Source organism: Mustela nigripes, chromosome 1, assembly GCF_022355385.1.
Source record: "Mustela nigripes isolate SB6536 chromosome 1, MUSNIG.SB6536, whole genome shotgun sequence".
NCBI classification, from domain to species: Eukaryota; Metazoa; Chordata; class Mammalia; order Carnivora; family Mustelidae; genus Mustela; species Mustela nigripes.
The window spans coordinates 43,126,285-43,146,466 of record NC_081557.1 but is presented as its reverse complement, the minus strand read 5'-3'; the positions used below and the strand labels follow the sequence as shown (position 1 = coordinate 43,146,466).

At 46.9% G+C, this 20,182-nt stretch overlaps 1 protein-coding gene across 2 annotated transcripts in view; it reads left to right on the top strand.

Annotated features, from left to right (window-relative positions):
- The window catches only part of SYT9 (synaptotagmin 9), a 198,718-nt gene that overhangs the window by 140,013 nt on the left and 38,523 nt on the right, over nt 1-20,182 (top strand). For both annotated transcript variants that reach the window (XM_059409121.1, XM_059409112.1), the window contains 3 exons: nt 2,385-2,505; nt 3,880-4,051; nt 5,896-6,025. In XM_059409121.1, the coding sequence (XP_059265104.1) occupies nt 2,385-2,505; nt 3,880-4,051; nt 5,896-6,025 (423 nt within the window). The remainder of the gene's footprint in view (nt 1-2,384; nt 2,506-3,879; nt 4,052-5,895; nt 6,026-20,182) is intronic.

The following is a 20,182-nucleotide window of genomic DNA, read 5'->3' as shown; positions in this document are numbered from 1 at the left end:
GATTTTATTTATTTATTTATTTATTTGATAGAGACAGTGAAAGAGGGAACACAAGCAGAGGGGTAGTGGGAGAGGGAGAACAAGCAGGCTTCCCTCTGAGCAGGGAGCCCAATGGGGGGGGCTTCATCCCAGGACCTTGGGATCATGACTCGATCCAAAGGCAGTCTCCTAATGACTGAGCCACCCAGGCGCCCCTTAACTGTTTTATTTTTAAAGCACTTGGAAATCAAATCAAGCATTTTGTCTTTGGTAACTTAATTTGCTCTTTAATTTTGGGTTGTTGTTGTTGTTGTTTTTGGAAGTATGAATGTGGACTTTAGCCCTAGTTGACCTTTCGAATACTATATCACAAAGTCTGAAGCTTGATTTTTTTTTTTCTTTCAATTCATGAGCAAAAGAGCCATACTGTGAGTATTTATTAATGGGATTTATCTTGGGAAGAAAAAGTCACTCCTGTTTTCCTTTGTCAAACTCAGATTTTTCTGGGCAGGAGGAGGAGAGGGGGTGGTGAGGTAGGTGCAATGAATAGCCCCCTGAGGGAGGAAAGGTGTTTTGCCTTTTCTGCTTAAGGCAGGCAGGAGAAGTCAAAGGGCAAAGGAGTAGGGCAGGGAATATAGAAGGAAAAATAATTTGTGGGGACAGCTGTTGTTTCTCTTTTCTCCCGGGCCACCAGCAGGAAGCTGGGTCAGATCCTCCCTCGTCAGGGAGAGCAGACACCCATCCTGTGATGGGGAGTCCACCAGCATGAAACGATCCAGTGCCTGTCGCGTGTGGCACCCCCACTCCCATCGAATTCTTGTCTGTCCACCTCACTCTGCCCCAGACAGAAAGGCCCAGCCACCTGGGTCTCTTGAGGTCTGGGCTCCAGGATCCAGGAGAACCTGGCCTGCCAAGTGAGGTCATTTATTTACACAAGGCAAGTGACACACGGAGATGCAGAGCAATCCATCTGCCTTAGCGACCAAGCAGATTCCCTTTGCCTCATCCTCCTGCAGAAGCGGTCAAGGCAGGGAGGTTGGGCAAGGTGACCTTCCAAAGCTGAATCTTGGCTTCTAAAAATAGAAGCATCCTTGGAGAATCAAAGAGGAGGGGAAGCTGTGGATGTTGAAGGCAAAACCCAGACTCCCCAGAGCGTTGTCAGGATGAAACTGTATTAATTAGACACAGGCACCCAGCTTGATAACATTAGGTATCATAGAAATTGAAACTAAATAAACTGGCTTCCCACCTCCCCCCTTTCTGGTAACACTCTCCTTGGGCTAAAAAGGAGAAAGAAAACCATGTCTTCTGACCTACTTGAATGGCTATACACTGTCTGAGGTGATGTCTTCCCCCTCAGAGGGCAACAGGGGCTCCATAGGGACACCCCAAGAGAAGGCCAGAGCTACAGTTAACTGGGAATCCCCCGACCTGTCCCAAGGTCAGCAGCAGAGGGTCACCACCCATCTCCCTGGAGGGAGCCCACACAAGCTTTGTGTGAGGCTGGACATGGGCAGGGCTGGGTGAGTGTCTGCGTTTGGATGGCATGTGTGGTTCTGCAGGGCCCTCATCTTGAGCCGGATGGTAGGGATTAGGTATTTCAGGGTCTAGAGGTGCTGTGTGTTGGGCTACACACCTAGTGTGTGACCAGGTTGTGTGCAGTGCTCTGGCGGGTGGAAGGTTGTGTCCGTGTGTGTCTCTGTATGTGTGTGCATGCACATGCGTGCATTTGCAGGAGTGTGTGGAAGTATTATGGCCGCCCTGGGGGTGCTGTGTTGGGGAGTGTGGAGCGCTGTAAGGGAAGGCGGCATAGGGATGGTGATTGTTGGGAGGACTTTGCTGACTTGATGTGGGGCCTGTGGGGAAAGCTCGGGGGATGGGGGGAGTTCCCTAGAAAGTGGGGAGGGGCTGGGTGGGGTCCTGTTTGAGAGGCTGCAGGAGGCCGCACGGGGCTGTGTACAGAGGGTGTCTGGGCTGTTGGTGGGGCCATGCAGTCCTACAGAGCCCTTCTTCAGGCAGCTTTGTCCTGGGGGCCCTGGGGATTGTGGCGGCACTATGAATGGAGCCATGTGGGGGGCCATGTGGGAAATAGTTAAGGCTCTGGGGGCTGCATTCAAGACTGCAGGGACCTGTGTGCAGCTGCAGAGGGCTCGGTAGAGGGTGGTAGAGGCCCTGAGTGGGCTCCACAGCCTTGCTCTCTGAGCGTGGGCTGGACTTCCGAAGGGGCGGGACCCCCAAAGTCCAGGCATAGGTTCTCCATGGGATTGACGTCAGGGAGAGACAGCGGGGGACTCACAAGAGGAGCAAAAGGAGAAGTGCTTCCCTTCCAGGGCTGCCCTGTAGCCATCCTTATGCACCCCGGGCTCAGACACTTTCTAACCCGTCCCTTTTTGCTTTCTCAACAGGACAATGTGGATCTTGGAGAGTTGATGTTTTCCCTCTGCTATCTTCCAACTGCTGGCAGGCTGACCATTACCATTATAAAAGCAAGGAATTTAAAGGCAATGGACATAACAGGAGCCTCAGGTGGGACATTCTCAAATTCAGACTGCCTCATAAGGTTCTAGAGCCTTACAAAGTCTCTGGTAGAGTCGCAAGGTGCATGGAACCAACCTCCTACGTTTAATCCTAGCACTAGGATGTGTGACTCTGGGCAAGTCCCTTAATCTCTCTGCATTTTGGATATCCCATCTGTAAAATGAGGATAATACTAGTATCTGGCTCATTGGGTTGTTGTAAGATTAAGTTAATGCACATAAAAACGTAAGACTAGTATCGGGCACATACTAAATGCTACCTAATGTGAATAATCATTATTATTCTCTCTTAGGTCTTCTTCACCATAATTGTGAAGTGGTCCTACAGTTTGCACATGCTGATAGAGTTTATCTAACTGGGTCTTTCCTCTTATGTAAGCAATCACCATCTCAGGCCTGTGGAAAATGAAAAAAATAATCTATAGCCTCATAAAAGACTCATCAATGAACAATGTAGTTTGGTATTGCCAGTGAATCAAACATGTACATTTAAATTCTAAATCATAACAAAAAATGCCCCTATATGCAGCTCCTATTTTACAACCTCCGCAGGGGTTCCCAAAATGTGGTCATAAAACACCCAGTCCACTGGCTGTTGATCACAGAAATCAAAGGACACTGGATGCAATGTAGTCTGCTTATTGTCCTCTAGTATTTTTCCCAGAGGAAAAAAGATGTGGCTCCTTCTGGTCCTCTGAGTCCCTTCTGGACAGTGTATGGGGAGTCAGTAGTTGTGCAGGTGAGGAAAGAGGGACTGCCCCACTGAACAGAAGGAGAGTAAGGGGGAACCAGAAAAGTCTCACTGGAAGCAGGAAAGAGCCTTGTCACCTGTCCCCCTCTGCCCATGTTGCACCACAACCAAGCCATTGTCATTTCTCTCCCTGCCATGCTGCCGTGGGCAGCTCTGCAATCCCCAAAGTTCTCCCTGTCATCTAGGTGTTCTCCCTGTCCCTTTCCCAAAGACATAGTGTCTAGGAAGATTCTCTGGGGTGGCTCAGAGCTCAGGGCCTGCAGCCTGTTTTCCTCTGTCTTGAAAATACTTTTGCGTCTCTCCCCGTTAAAGCCAGGCAGGCCTAGCTGGAACGTTTTCTTATTTGATAACAGATGTTTTCACGGTCTTTTTATATTCCACACACTTTGAGGAGACAGAGTCCTGTACTTTTCCTTGAATGAATGCCTTCATTATCCTAACTCTCGTTGTCGTTGCTGCCCAGGCATCATATTAATTAAAATCCTCAAACTGCAGGCCCCAGGCGAGTAAGGGAGTTCAGCATTGCACCACCTCTGGAACCCCACTGTGAGGATACTGCCCCCTGAACCCACATCTATCCTCACAGTCCCCCCGCTTCCCCTGGTTGTACAGATCCCTATGTGAAAGTATCGCTGATGTGTGATGGCAGACGACTGAAGAAGAGGAAAACATCCACCAAGAGGAACACTCTGAACCCTGTTTACAACGAAGCCATAGTCTTTGACGTCCCTCCGGAGAACATTGACCAAATCCACTTGGCCATAGCTGTCATGGACTATGACCGGTGAGATGCCTGGAGCTCTCTCTCAGGGCAGGTCGGCTGCACCGGGGGCAGGGAGGGCAGGGAGGGCAGGGGGGGATGGGGCCTCAGATGCCCAGCTGGCATCCCAGGCTGCTGGAAATAAGTCAGGGGAGCGCCCCAGGGAAAGCTGACTGACAAGGAATCGGCATTTTCCAAACCATGCTGAAGAGTCCTATTACCCAAGTGCTGCTTTACTGTCCCCCTTTCCATTTCTCTCTCCTTCCCCATCCTCTCCTCCTCCCATCCTCCTCCCCTCCGCATCCCTGCACACTCCCCAGAATCTCACCCTGGGAAACGGGGGCCCCACAGGTCTTAATCTTCTCCCGCGCAATCCTGCCTGGCCTTTGTGGGAAGATTCCACTCAAAATAGCAGAGTGATTCCTTTAGCCACACCACCAACATTTCTAAATACATAACTCTGTTATTTTTTCTCCCTTCTCCCAGTGTGTTTAATAAAGATCATTTCCATCCACTTAAGTCTGAAAGCAAACAGAAATGTTCTCTTGAAAATGCTAGAATCAGTATGGATGACAGGGTACATTAAAATGTATAAGATGCTCGACTTTCTAATTAATACAGCACAGAAGAGATATTTATAGCTTGCATTGTAGCCAATTGTGTATTTAAAGGACAGATTTGAAAAACAGTCATTTTAATATGCAAAGGAAGTACCAACAGGGAATTAGACATGTTAAACCAGTCATTAGACTGAAATGCAAAGTCTCTTTTTAATTGGAAACCTCCCACGTGGTCTGGGCACAATTATAAAAAAAAAATCATTCTAACTTCGAATATAATCTTACAAATATTATTTGCAGTTAAGAATTTTCCCACATACTCCTGAAATGTCAGTAAGGCAGCTTCAGCACCCCCAAACACTCTTGCTAGCAGATGCCTAGGTCAAGCAGAACAGTCTCCCAACCCAGGGAACACATGGCTTAGCTCAGCGGCCCAGGGGTGTGACAGTCCACGTCAGGCAATAGACCTTATCCTGTCTTCTCTGCAGGAAACACAACACCAATAGTGTCAGCCCACAGGAGGGGCCATTGCCCACCAACCGTGGAAAGCTAGGCCAGCTTTTTTCAAGTGATTGCCAAGTTTCCCGCATCGACAAATCTGATTATATGAGCTCTGCTTCAATTCAATTCTCAGTAAACTCATGAATCTGCCTGGAAAAATCCATGGCAGAATTCATGGGGCTTCTGCATGCAACTGATTTTAATGAGTGTGGTCTTGAATATCCTTCACACTCCCCTACCCATGTCTCACCCTTACTCCCTACATTCAAGTAGGAGAAAAACCACTCATCTTTGCCGGAAGGAAAAAGAAAGCCCATGAGTTTGGATCCCAAAGAGTTAAAGGATTTCATTCTAGTTAGTCAGACGACTTCTAACCAAAAACTGCTAAGGGGGAAAAACTGTCCCAAGTCAGGGATGTACCTGAAGTTTTCAGAAATATTAACCCTGAAGTTACAGGAGCTCAGTATCATTCTATAGGAGGAAATCAAGTAGGCTCAAAGAAGCAAAGATGGGCAACCAAAGATGGACAACCAGAGTTGTCATCCTTAGCATGCATCAGGAACAAGCTAAGTCATTCCAGTGTTACAAAAGCCAAGGTGTGTGATGGCCACACTCTACTCTTCCTCTCTGTGCCCCTAAGTACAATACTGGATCCCAAGTTCTATTGGCTGTTGAGCTTGTCCTATAGTTTTAAATGAGGGAGGGAAAAGAACCACCCTTCCCCTCATTCCTACTAGTTTAATTGAGTAGCTGTTGCTCTTATATACCAGAATTTTAAGAAAAAATTATTGTGGGCCATTTTCACAGTGTAGGTCATAATGAGATCATCGGCGTGTGTCAAGTAGGCAACGAAGCTGAGAGGCTGGGCAGAGACCACTGGAGTGAAATGCTGTCATATCCTCGGAAGCCCATTGCACACTGGCATTCCCTGGTGGAGGTAAGAACCTACTCCCACATGTTGCACTTTGTGGAAGAAGAAATGCTTTGCTATTGACATGCAGGGGCCACCATAAGTGTGAGTTTACCAGGGTCTATGATCTTCGATGGGTTTCTCTGGCTGCCTTTCCTGTGCTGTTGGAAATTGCCTTCAATCTAAGGTTGAATCTATGCGCCCCACCCATCTAGTAGGTTTTGAACATTGATCACTCATCCCTTTGTTTGTCTTCAAAAATGATCGGGATTCTCTGATTCCGTGTTGTGGCTTTGGGTTGACATTTGGAAGGTGTCTGCAAGATCTAGGTGAGTGTGGAGTTTTAGGTTGCCATAGGGAGGTGTATGCAGAGCATCAGAGAGAACTTGAAACTGGGAGAGCAGAGACCCAGATTCCAAGACCGGCTCTAGCATTAACCTGTGATCCTAGACAAGCTGCTTAGAATCAGTTTCAACTACATGTGACAAAAGTCCCAAAAACAACAAATGCAATGGAAATCTCTCTCTTACATTAAAAAAAAAAAAAAAAGGGTCCAGGAATACCTGAGTGGCTCCATCTGTGAAGCATCTGCCTTAGGCTCAGGTCTTGATCCCAGGGTCCTGGGATGGAGTCCCACATCCGGCTCCTTGCTCAGCAGGGAGCCTGCTGCTCCCCCTCCTTGTGTGTGTGCTCTCTCTCTCTCTCTCTCTCTCTCTCTCTGACAAATAAACAAATAAATAATATTTAAAATAAAATAAAAATTTTTTAAAGGTCCAGAAGAAGGCAATCCAGGATGTTACAGTGGCTCTGTGATCAATAGAGACCTAGACTTGTGTCTTTCTGCTTCACTGTCACAGTACAGGTTTGTTTTTGTTTTTGGTTTTTTGGGGTTACCTCATTGAATAACATGGCTGCTAAGCTCCAACCATGACATATCTTCCAGGTCACAGAAAGGTGAAAAGAGACAAAAGTCAAAAAGCACACACATTTTCTTTTAAAGGATTTTCCTTGATGTCTCCTGCAACACATCGACCTGTATTTAACTTAGTCACAGAACAGTCGTCTGGACACATGTGGGAAATGTATGCTTTTGTTGGGTGGAAATAGGCCCAACTGAAAACCTGGGTTCTGTATGGAGGGAAGAAGAGAGGAGTGAATCCTTGCATACAGTGAGTCATCATTCTGCCCCATACCTTCCTTCATTCACTCACCATCCCCTTCCCTGTCACTTACTTCTCGTTTATGCTTCCCCCCCATCTGTCTTTGCCCATTGACTCACTCTCTTATTTATTTACTAACTCATTCTCTCAAAAACAAATTGCATTCATTAGGTAACATTTGTGAGAGTGAAATGCTATATTGGATAAAGAAAACAGATGGGAATAAGAAACCTTCCTCCAAAGAGCTTATAGATACCAGAGAGGCAGAAGAAGCATGCAAACGGATCATTACAATGCCCAGTCATAAGCATTAACATCCACATCAGGTGCTACTGGAGAGCAAAGGAGGGAGGTGAGATTGTCCATGTAGCATTCTTCCTCCTGTTCTTGGGAAGGGAAGGGCAGGGAGCCCCTGGGAACCTAGACTCCAAGGAGCATGGGTTCCAGGCAGGGAACTTTCCTCTTATTCTCCCAGAAGTCAACCTGAGCAGCCAAGACAAGAGCCTCATCAGTATGGGCTCTGCTGCCATTGAGAGTCAGGAGAGCCAGGCTGAAGTTGGCTTGCTGGGCAGCTGTGGAGAGGCTGTGGGCCTGGGGAGGAAGGGACAGTCTCCTTTTGTTGGAGGCGGTGCTGGGAGGAGAAGAGCAGTGTAGGCCTTATGCACTTATGCACTTATATACCATTGGGTGTATTCAAGCAGCACCTAAGGTCCCCTAATTTACAGGCCCCTGTGGATACCTCTGCCCTGGGCCATCAAAGCTAGGACTCTTTCTTTCCTGGATTCAAAATTAATCCCTCAGGGAGACCCACTATCCCTGCGAACCACCTGAGAAGTAACTAGGAGAGGGATGCTGACCCAGCTGCCCCTTGCTTCTCCAGCTCTTGGTGGGGCTCTCCGAGGAGACCGTGTAGGGACTCATAATCACCTCCATCTGCTGGTAGCATGGCCATCTGGGCAATTATAATAGACTTTTTGCACACTTATAGAGTCTCTGCTGACTTTAATTCTTGCTTGTAATCTGGAGGGTCTCAGAGTATCCCAGAGCTCTCCGTTTCTCAGGACACAGGATGGGAAAGGAGTGGGGTTTAGGAGTGTGGTGTGGGGCTGAGACAAGAGCCCCAATTTGGTGCATAGGCAGCTCCCTCTCAACACCCTTGCTGGGGAGGAAAGAGAGGTGGGGCATTGCACATGAGCCCCGAGTGGCCATTCACAAATGGTACCCAATGGGAAGTCTAGAAAGCATGCTTTGGAAGCTGCCTTGGCAGCGGAGGAAAAAGCGCTGTCTGGCTTTGCAAACCTAGGAGATAGTCCCTAGACTCCGAGCACTTGGCGTTTCACAAATGTGTGTGTGACAGCTGTGTGAGTGAGAAATCCTTGCTTTTGGGGTTGAACCACCGAAACTTGGGGAGTCATTTGTTGCAGCACATAGAATGGCTTTAGCTGGCGTGATGGGGTTTTTTCACCTGCTGCCATGGAACCACGTGCCCAGGCACCTTTGGGAGGTGAGAGTCTCTCTGTCCCACGGCATCCTGTCTCTTCAAAGTACGTGTCTCGGACTCCATATCCATCCCCAGAGCAGAAGCCATACTTTCCCTCTTAAAAATAAAGGTGCAGCTAGCAGAATTGGGGCACTAGTACCAGCTGAGATGAAAAGCAGGATTGGAGAGGTCACCGCGCCGTGTGGACAGCTGTGAGGATGGAGGCAGGAAGACTGGAGCTCGAGAGTGGAGACGCTCACTGGGATGGGCCTGGGTTCATATCCCTGTGCTGCTGCCCACAACCTGTGGGTTTCTGTTGGACTCTCAGTTTCTCATCTGCACGGTGGCCACAATAGCATGTATCTCCCAAGGGAGGCTATGAGGAATAAACAGTCTAATGGCTAGATGGGGAGCACAGTGGTGGGCACATAAGAAACACTCCATGAGGTTCTCTGTCATGGTCATTATTATGTGTGTCCCACCTGGGGAGGGACTGCCATGTGTCCTCATGGGACTCTCATTCACAGTGCTTGTCCTAGAGCATGAAAGGGAGGCTGAAGTCCCCCCTTCCCCGGTATCCTGAGGAGCCATCACCTCAGAACCAGGGAAGGGGTCATTTGAGGCGTGACTGGGCACAGATGCTCCTACTGAAGTTCTGTTTCTTCTCCTCTCTTCTTAGACACTCTACAAATATTTAAATGTTCTTCTTTGAGACAAAAATAGTGATTAAGTCCCAGTCCCGTGTGTGTGCATGTGTATATAAGCATGCAGGTGTGAATGAACGAGAAAAAGGGAAGAGAGAGAATATGGGGTAGTTAGGATTTAGTATAGAGGGAGGCTGAGCTGGCAGAAGCTCCTCACTGCTGGGGGCTGAGGGACCAGGTCAGGGCTGAACCCTGAGTCCTGCAGAGATCTGGCAGCCGACTCCAGGCTGCCTCCAACACGCCCTGACCTTGCCAGGGCAGGTGGCAGATGGAGTCTTCAAAGCCAATGAGTTAAAAAATCCATTTCTCTTGCAGTTTCTGGATGGCTTCACTGCACACTCAAAGGTCAGCCAGTACAGCTCCCTTTACTGTCCATGATGTCAAAGGCTTGGGAAGCAGTGCAGACTCCCCAGAGCTGGCTGCCCAGGACCTGGGGGCAGGAGTAGCCCCTCTTTAGGGCCTTGGGAGGGGACCGAGCTCTTGGAGCTCCCATCGCCGCCCCCTCGCCGGTATATCCCAGAGAAGGTGGTGTTGGCCTGGCCCCATCCCAGCACCTTTCCCATCCTCCTGTCTGTGGAGCTGGCCTCCATCATGAACCCCAGCAAGAGGAATCAAAACCGTTCCCAGTTTTCATCGCTTCCCACCATAGTGCCGCATAACCTGTGTACTATCGAGTAGTGACCTGGGCTCATGGGAGGCCCAGACATAGGCACTATTGGGCTAAATAAAATTTTACTTTTCTAAAAGAGTGAGAAGACAAATATCCAATCAGAATATATTGTGAAGATCAGCAACATTATCCTGACTGGCAGAGAGATAAGATTCTAAATGCCAGAGTCCTACTCAAGCTGTGCTTAGGTGTGGATAAGTCTCCTCTTTCCATGCTCAGCATCTCATTCATACGCGTGTCTGAGGTTAATGGCGTTCTGCTCCCGGCTGGTCTGCTGGTCTACAGTGCCACCTCGCTGAGCCCAGGGCCCCCAGCGACTCAGAGTTAAACAGTCCCATACAGCTGAGGGTCGGAGGGACAGGTGTGGCTTGAACAGTACTCAGCAACCACCCTCTGCAGCCTCCTTCAAGGAGTAAACTTACAGCTCTAGATCTAAAGCAAGCATCAGTTACCCAGACTCCCCTGGGAGTTACACGAACAGGCCCTTGAACCAGCTCTAGGAAGTGTTCATCAAGTGCCCAGCAGAGCCTGCCTGGAGTCTTTGAGGTACACACATTCCCATTTGATCACCCTGGTTGGGTCTCCCCTGGCCTGCTTTGCCATTGGTCAGAGGTCATAGAAATATAAGCCAGTGCCTGAAGTGAAGAATTAAGAGGCTTTAGCGCTTTGGGCAAATTGTTATTAAAAAAAAAAAAATTTTTTTTTGAGGAAACAGGAGTGTTTCTCCAGAAAGAGGAGGGATTGGCTGGATAAAGACCTGAGCAAGAGATCAGGTTCTTATCAAAGGAGTTTGGGTCTATTGCAGGGCTTGATGCCAGTGAGGACTAGACCAGCAGAGAAGGAAACTGAGACTGCTTGTGGGGAGTTGGGGGGAATGAGAGGTGGATTGTGGGCTGAGGGACAGGACAGAGAGAGCTGGAAAGTGCTGCCACTCAGAAGGAGCTGAGGCGCCTATAGCAGCCCCCTTGCAGGTCTTTGGAAATACCATGAATCCAGTTCTGATAAGTAGGGAATGAACTGAGGCTGGCAATCACATGCTTTGCCTTCGGAAGGGGTGGCTCAGGAACTGGGTCCGTGAGCATGAGCCTAATGCGTGTGTCAGGGGCAGTAATGGAGGCAATAAGGAGTGGCACCTGGAGGGCTACATGCTAGCACAGTCTCTTCCCCATGTTGTGACCCTCCTCTACCCCAGACATAATCCTACAGAAGCTCTCAGTGTCTTAAAACAAGATGCTTGGTCTGGGTGGGAACTGAGAGAACAAGGAGCCTTTAAAGTACATGAAAATAGTGTACAAAAATGTAAATTTCTTTATTCTCTAAAACGAATACTATCCTGGTAAGGAACAGGAAGTAAAAAAAAAAATCTTGATATTGCTAATTAATGTTTCTGGTCTTTTCTAGATTATTTCTCCCTGGCTTATTTAGTCAAATGTCATGTTCAAATTCTCTACCATAGCTTTTTCCCTTCTTCCTCAAGGCCTCTTCTCCTTCATCATTCCCAAGCTGGTGTCCAGGTGTAGGGAAGCCCGCAGTGGCAGGGGCAGACTGCACGCCTTCATCTCACTGGGGATATCGTCTTTCTTGTCTTTGGCCATCAGATGCCACTGTCACTGTCTGTGCTAAGGATCTCTGTTCATGGAACTTGTGACCTGTTCTCACAGCACAAGCCAGGCATGATTGCTTCTTGGGAGTATGGCCCCTTCAAGACTAACCCAACCCAGATTTGGCTCTTACCAGCCCTATAGATCTCTGAGGTCTGTCTCTCACTTGATGCCTGGCCTAGGAAACCTGGGAAGTCTTTGCAGGCCTTGGTATGGGGTCACTTCCCCACTTGCTGGGGAACCCTGCAGCCAACAGTCACCTCCTTTCCACACCCTGCAAGCATCGGGGACACATGGGAGCTACAGGAGTCTTGATGACACTACAGGCACCCTCTGCATGCTCATTTAGTTATGTCACCATTTATTTTCATTTTTCTTTTAAGATTTTATTTTTAGATAGGCTTCATGACCAGTGTGGGGCTTGAACTCACAACCCCGATTTCAAGAACCACACAAATCTACCCACTGAACCAGCCAGGCACCCCATGGGGCCATTTCTCTGTTTTCCTCTGGCCCCGTGTTGACAGAGGGACCACATCTACCTTTAGCCTCCTCCACCTGAAACTTGGGATTTGGGGCCTGAGGGGTGAAATCAGGACCTCACATGAGAGCCTTTGTTCCCCTCTCCCTATCTCTTCTGCCAAAGACTGACTACTTTCTCCTCCCAGCTAGTGGAAACTTCTGTAACTAAACTCATGTGAGTTTGCTCCTTGGTGATTTACAGATGGAGACTACACCCTGGGGGGTGGTCACGTGAAGCAAACTTCATTTGCAGCAAATAAGATCATAGAGCATAAGCCCTCCCCCACCAAGCAAGGATGAGGAGGTTCTTTTTATTTAAAGTTTAGGATAAAAAGAAAAATAAGTTAAATAAAGTTTAGGATGAATATTGAGGGGAGCTTTGTCCTCACTTGTAAAAGCGAACACGGGTTGTGCAGACATACTTAGAAAACATGCCTATACATTCATCCTGTGTTAGTGAAGCTCGTGCTCCTTCTAGGGGCTGATACGTTGATGTATCAGCTAGTGAAGCAGAGGTAACTGTCAGACAAGGAGAAGGGGCTGTGGGCATGCTCCTGGGCCACAAGAGCAATATAAGCCGACTGGAGTCTTGGGCTCCTTATCTTGGAGCACAGAGCAGGGCCTTGCTTACTTTTGAAACAGCACTGGGGGTTTTACCAGTGACTGATGGTCTCTGATATGGTCAGGCTGTTTCCTGATCTGGTAGACACGAGTGGTTTTTGCATTTCTTTCCAATTCTGCCACCTCCTAGGAAGTTGTGCAGGAAGTGGGCTGATATGGTAGATCAGGGAAAACAGCTGGGGACCTAAAATGATTTCTCTTAGGTCACTGAAGCTATATCTTGTCTTTCTTTCAGCGGGGTTGGGGGGGGGGGCACCTCTGACTCCTTGTGCTTACACATCCTTTATATCCAGCATGATTCCTCTCCACTTATGCCTTATGTTCAGACATCCAGGGTTTCCTCCCAACATGGGAACATTTGGAATTTAGATGTATCTCTTGTCTCTCAACAAGTCCTGGCTTTCCAGATTCCTGTTTCATGAGGGACTTGCTGATGATTGACATTGTGTTATTTGCCCTTGGCTTATAGGAATACGTGGCATGGATTCATTGCTTGGAACCACGTGATTGGCAGATGTAACTGCCTCTGTCACATACGTATTGATAGTATTGATGAATGAATGGATGGATGGATGGATGAGTAAATGAAAGAATGAGACATATAGTGGAAGAATCTGGGTTCCTTTAGTTCTAAAGTTTCACAATTTTCCATTCAACAGAGTCCAAAGTAGAAGTCAGTTCAGGGCGAGAAGTAAACGGTACTGACGCTGAATTTGCAGTGGGCTGTTCAAATGAAAATGGCCCTTATTAAACTCCAAGTTTTGATTAACTTTTCTCCATTTAGGAGAAGGATATGAGAAGAGGTCATTTCCTCCCTTTGTTCCCACCATTTAAAAAATCAAAATTCCATTGAGTAAATTTAAAGATCTTACTGACTTTTTCCAGTGATTGATGAATTGGGCAGCACCCCATCTGGCAGATGGAAAGGAGCTCTGAGTGAAAGCCTTCTCGAGGCAGAAGGAGGTGAAGCAAGCAAGTTGTTCTTGCAAAGAGTGGATTGCTTCCAGCAAGACTGCCTTCCTTTGAGGGGAGACAGGGGTTGGGCAGGTTACGTCATGAGTGCTGACCAGGTCAGTCCGGATTGACTGGTTAAAGGTCACATCCCTGGGATGTGACCCACAACCTCTGGGAGAGGTTGAAATTACAGTTAGGTTAGGTATTAAGTCTTAGTTTGCTGATGTGGGGCTTTTAGCACAACTGACTCCATTTGGGGCCTATTGTTTCTTTAGTTGTGTTTTTTTAACTGCCATCTGGTGATAATTTTGAGTGCAATTGAGAAATATTCAGAACAGTAATGAGGCACCAGAGTAAATCATGAAAGGCCCCTCAAGCTGAGTAGGTAGCTGGATGCTAGAGTACTTCAGAGTCTTCTTTATATAAGATACAGAGGAAGCAGAAACACCACAAAGACATCTATGATGAGTGGTAAACAGGTGAATGAGAACTGATCGGGAGGACAAGAACGTGAGTCCATAGTTGGCTTTTCTCACCAGGGAAACACATTAGCAGTGGTTTTATACAATGTAATGATTCGCTCCTTGTGTCTGTGATGATAAAAAAGAGGAAAAAATAGCAGAAAAATATTTTTAGACAAAATAAAGGACTTTTAATTCAGATTGTTTTTCAGAAAATAGACTATTTTTTTTTTAAAGATTTTATTTATTTATTTGACAGAGAGAAATCACAAGTAGGCAGAGAGGCAGGCCGAGAGAGAGAGAGAGGAGGAAGCAGGCTCCCTGCTGAGCAGAGAGCCCGATGCGGGACTCGATCCCAGGACCCTGAGATCATGACCTGAGCCGAAGGCAGCGGCTTAACCACTGAGCCACCCAGGCGCCCCAGAAAATAGACTATTTTTATTGGTGAGATTTAGCATGCTAGTATCCATAAAACCTATAGGGTCACTGAAGCAAAACCAATTGCAAAGAACATGAAGATATCCTACATATTTGGGATCTGAAAAACATTAACAAACCTTTTAGAATCTGTGCCAGTTGTTACAAGCAGCCAGAATGTCGCTGGGATAAGTAGGCATGGTTAGTGTTAATGGGGCATCGGATTTCCAGCTGGTGAAGGAAAATAGTCAGCAGACAAAGGCAAGAGCACTCAGTAGCTCCCAAGCAAGTCTTCATTCTTGTATTGAATTAGCTATACCAAACAAAAAAAAGAAAGAAAGAAAGAAAAGACACCAAATATTTTCTTACCTTTAACTGGGATGCAAACTCAGCATTCTTCTGAGTATCTGTAGAGATAATAATCTTACAAAACATGAAAACATTTGGGAGCAACTCTAGAGATATAGGAGATAATAATGTGTTAGAAAATAACATTTTCTGCCTGAACAAAAAGTCAACTGCATCTTGACTCTCCTCTCATTCAAAAATGACCTCGCCCCAGCAGTCACTTCCCTGGAGTGCATCTGCTGCACATTTGAATAGTAATTAAATCAGAAAATGGTTAACAATGGGCTTGGACCTTCAGCAATCTTCCATCCCCAGAAATCGCATTCAGAGGTGATGGTTTATAGAGTGGGCCAGTGGGCCAGTTCTTCCCCCCTGCAGACCAATGTGCTAGAATGAATGCCTCCTGCCAACTTCCGAAAGAGGGGATAAAAGGGAACTTCCTGGGTTAAGGGGCCTAGAGCAGGGATAGTGCATCTTGGCAAAGGATGGCGGGTATCTGGAAGGCCACTGAACGTGGAGGTCTGTCAGGAGCTGCGCCCATTGAATGCTGCTTCCTAAATATCACGAGATCACCTGTTTGGTAGGGCAAAGCTGAGTTTATTGCTGCTTGCCTGGTACAGAATAGGGGAGCTTGGTTAGAACTGGGTAAAGATCAGGATGTGATAGTTTAAGTAAACACAGCAAGGTGAGGATTGTGAGGCCAAGATCAAAAGAGTTTGGGGATAGGGGTGTCTAGGTGGCTCAGTTGGTTTAGCATCTGACTCTTGATTTCAGCTGAGATCATGATCTCAGGGTCGTAAGATCAAGCCCCACCTTGGACTCCACGCTAAGTGTGGAGGCTGCTTAAGATTCTCTCCCTTCCCCTCCTACCCCCTCCCCACCAGCCTACACACTCACCTGTGAGCTCTCTGTCTCAAAGAAAAAAAAAAAAGAAGAAGAAAAAGGAGGAGGAGGAAGAGGAGTTTTGGAGTATAAACTTGTCTTTTGATGCTCTCTAAGGAAAAACCAACCAATGGTCTTTTGAGAACTCCATTTAATGAGCAATGATATTATTTGCAAGTTTTATCTCACTTGGCAAAGGTCTCTAGGAATAGTAAAGTTGTGTTAATGAAGACAGTAGAAGAATAAAGTCAAGTTAATATAGAGCATATTCTTTAGACAGTTAACTGTCTTGGGGTAGATGGCTTTAATTCTCATACCCCAAGAGTAAGAAGCAGGAGAGCTGACAAGAATTTTGCCCAGTTCTATAGGTGCCCACAGACAGTGTGAACATTTATTAATTGCCTGCCCAACATCAGCCCTTCTTTCTGACAGCTCTGATTCTCACTGGAGATTCTAGGAAGCCTGACTCCATCCTTGCTTCTAGTGATGAAACTATGACCTGTTCCCAGGCTAAACCAGTCAAGCCAACCATGGGGATTAGCACTGCATAAACTGATTCAGTCAGAGAGCATTGGAGAACATTTGGTGTGAGTGGTTGGACATAAATGCTATCTTTCCTCTTGGATGTAAACTAAGAAGCATATACCCCAGCAGCAGCTGTGGCCCTTTGCAGCTCTAGAAAATCCAGGCGTAGGGTGAGCTCAACCCCATGGATGGCAAAACAGAGAGATAAAAAGGACGCAGACCCTTGATCCTATGGTTGAGCTGCTGGATCAAGCTTTTCCTGAATATAGTATTACCTCTAACCACTATGAATATGTAAGCATATAAATTCCCTTTGCTGGGTAAGCAATATGAGATAGGATTTCTGTTGTCTGAAACAGAGACTGGACTCTGGTAAACACCCACCCTACTCCTGACCCATTTTGTGTTCCCTTGGAATGAAGAGAACCATTCTCGAAGCTGCCATGAGATCAGCTCTTCTGTCTTGCTCACTGTGGTATGTCTAGGACCTACCAAAGTATGTGGCACATGGTAGACATTGAGTGAAGTTTTCCTAAGGAAACATCATCAGTGTTTTGTTGATTAGCTCATCTCTTGAAATAGTTATAGCTAAAAGAGAGACTCTCCACTCCTAATAAGGCACAAATATTACTGTATCAAATTAGGGGGAGGGTTGCCTGACTTTGGCTCAGGTCATGATCCCAGGGTCCTGAGATCAACCCCATATTGTGTTTCTTGCTCAGTAGGGAGTCTGCTCTCCCACTGTCCTCTCCCTCTGTTTCTCCCCCAGCTCCTCTCTCTCTCTTTCGCTTTCTCTCTCTCTCAATTAAGTAGATGAGATCTTTGGAAAAAAAAAATTAGGGGGAAAACTACTTTCTTTTTGTATTTGTATCCTATTTTGTAAAGGGAAATTCAAACTCCGTATGGACCTGAAGGACCTGTGGGCTGCTCCGTAGCAACTGGTGGCCCCTCGGGCTGATAAAGGCACAGTTGTTCAAGGGTGAAGAGCAGTCCCATGCCTGTCGTTTCCCATTGATGTCCCTATCGTGTGCTACAATTCCTCTGTGAAGAATGAAAATAAAAATCTCTACTCTTTTAATAACAGTATTTTAGCAACTCTAACATTATCGTCTAATCCCATTCTTAATTTATTTTATTTTTATTTATGAGCTAAAGCTCAGTTATATGTTTAAAGCCTGTGATCAGTGGTGGTAGAATTAAATACTTTTCCCCATTTCAAATCAAGTTCAGCACATGAAATGTGATGACATTGATCATTCAAATGTTTGGAAATAAGGAAATGGGGGGAAAACTCACTGAGTAATTACAAAATGCGACTTTAACTCTAAGGTTTAGGGTGCGGTACCGTGAGTTGTGCTCAGACTATTAGAAGGAGAAGCAGTTATGAATGAGGTAGCTGAGGATCTGCGTGTGCTTAAATACTGTACATATTGATGGTAAGTGTCCAGATTTAGAAAGTTTACTAGAAGGTCATAAAGCCAATCAACAAAATGCCATTCAAAGAGATTCAAATTGACTAAAACTAAGCAATGTAAACATTTGGAATTGTCCTTCCTAATACTAGTTCTTAATGAAGTCCCTGAAGGGGGTGTGGAGATGCATATTCGGAGTGTTTTTAGTTGGTCCTTACCTGCATTCTCCCTCTCTGTTGCCTGGAGTCATGGTCACATTGAGGAGCAGAGCTGAATGGAACAGGCAACACCTATTTGCAGGGGAAGATGGGCATGGAGCCTTTAGGGTCTGTAACTAAGACTGCAAGGTGGAGTGACCAGTGCTCCCTTCTTAGTTCTGGAAGCTTCCATACAGGGGTCATAAACGGAGTCCCCCTCCGGGGGTAGTGACTGTCACTGCAGATTCAACCTCTTCCAAAGAAGCCAAGAGTGAAAGCAAGGATCAGGATGGGCTTCTCTTAGAATGATGGCAGAGCTCTTCATGGAAAACTTTTAGAATTGAGGTAGGATGCAAGCAGGATCTCAGCTTGGCAGGGTGGGTCTATCTGGGGTGAAAGCAGAGGGTGTGGGAGTTTGGCTCCGCTCTGCACTGAGGTCCAGGAATGTGTTGATACTTGAAGCCCTTGGGAGATGGCATCACAGGACCTTAAGGCACATAAGGCAGCCACAGAGCTACAGTTCTGCCTCTCCCCCTGGAGCCGCAGGTGAAGCCAACAGTGCATTCGTAGGTGAATAGTTGGAAGTGACAGAATCTGATCTCTCACTTGCCTTTTAAGTTTTTTGTTCCTTCAAGTTGCAAAATGGCCGCTCCTAGGACTGGCACTAAGGGCTCAGATCCTACTTAAAGATAATGTGACAGTTCCATTGCTTCTCAAGTATGGTGTGAATGTGGGCATGCCTCATACAAAACCTTTTATCAGGATTAAGGATCCAGGGATCCTTGTAGGGAAAGAAATAGTAACTCAGGGCAGCCCTACACTCTCAGGACGACAAGGGGAAATCTGGGATCCCGCTGTCGCACACTGAGTCCAGCAGAATCACAGCCGGCCCACACAACGCGCCCGCTGCGCCACTCCCATCCCACTGCTGTTCTCCCACGTCAGTGGGCACCAAAGTGTTAATAGCGAAGGCCTTGGGAAAGCTGTGCTTTGTTACAGGGAAATAGCTTTTAGCTCCAGCTGCCGCTGCCAGAGAACATGCTTGAAAGCAAGAAAGGAAATAATGGGCAAGGAAAGGACTTCTGAATCACATGGGAGTCTTCAAGGACTACTCAGCCCAGAAGATGTTCTTCTTACTGCTTTAAGCCATTAATTCTCTAAAGCCCCCAGCACAGATGCAGCAGCTTCCTTCACTGTCTGCAGATGGTGTCGGAGTTCATGGGAGCCCAGGAGACTGCCTCGCTGCATAAAGGACTTCCTCAGTAGCAGGACCGGGGAAAGGCATTAAGAACAGGAGCAGTACTGGAAATGCAGTGCTGAGCCTTGGGTTGTCGTCAGCCAGGATGGCTCTGAGCTTATGAGAGTCCTTGAGCCACCACAGACAGAGTCTGCTCGAACTCTTTGCTCAGTGAATCAGCTGCAAAGACCAGAAGGGGACTCCAGGAGCCAGGGAGTGCTGGGGAATCAGGGCTGTGAAAGAATAAGCAGATCAGATCAGACTCAGGCTTCACCCACTCACATCCAAGGAGAGGGCTGGGAAGGTTAAGGCTGGCACCTTCCGCCATCCCCACCCCACCATACTAGGAGAACATTAGGTGACCTCTTTTTTTAAGGATCTGGATTGCTGAGTGGGTCTTACCTGCTGAATAGCTGTTGAGTGGGGTGGTATAGGTTGGAAAAGGGCCCTACATGTGGTTGAAGCAGCTCAAAGAAGAGTAGGGTAGGTCTTGGGGAGAGGTTTGGGGGGCTCACTGGAGAGTCCATGGAAGTTTCTACATGATTCTAAATTATTTGTAATCCGCTCTTTATATGCACCTATAAATGTGCAAATTTCAGAAATTAGTTCCTAGCAAACCCAAAGGCTTCAATGAGTTGTTTAACACAGGGCTGTCCAGTTTGGCAAGGTTTGGTTTGGTTTGGTGAATTATTTCCTGAAGTCAAATCTGATCTGGAAACTGAATGAGTAAAACAGATACATGTAAGCGCTACTGTGGTTGAAACAGACAGAAGAGGCAAAGAGCAAAATCATTTAATCAAAGAGGAAGGCTTGACCAGTTCCACTTCCCGGTGGGCTAGAGGGCTTGTGCTGCATTACTGGAGTCTAACAGGGAGGAGAGCCTGATGCCAGCTTGGCCATTTAGAGCTCTGGTACTCTGCACCAGAGCAAATTACCTACTCCTTCTCAGGTCAGCTTCCTCCTAGGCGAAATGAACTGCCTCAGTAACCGCTG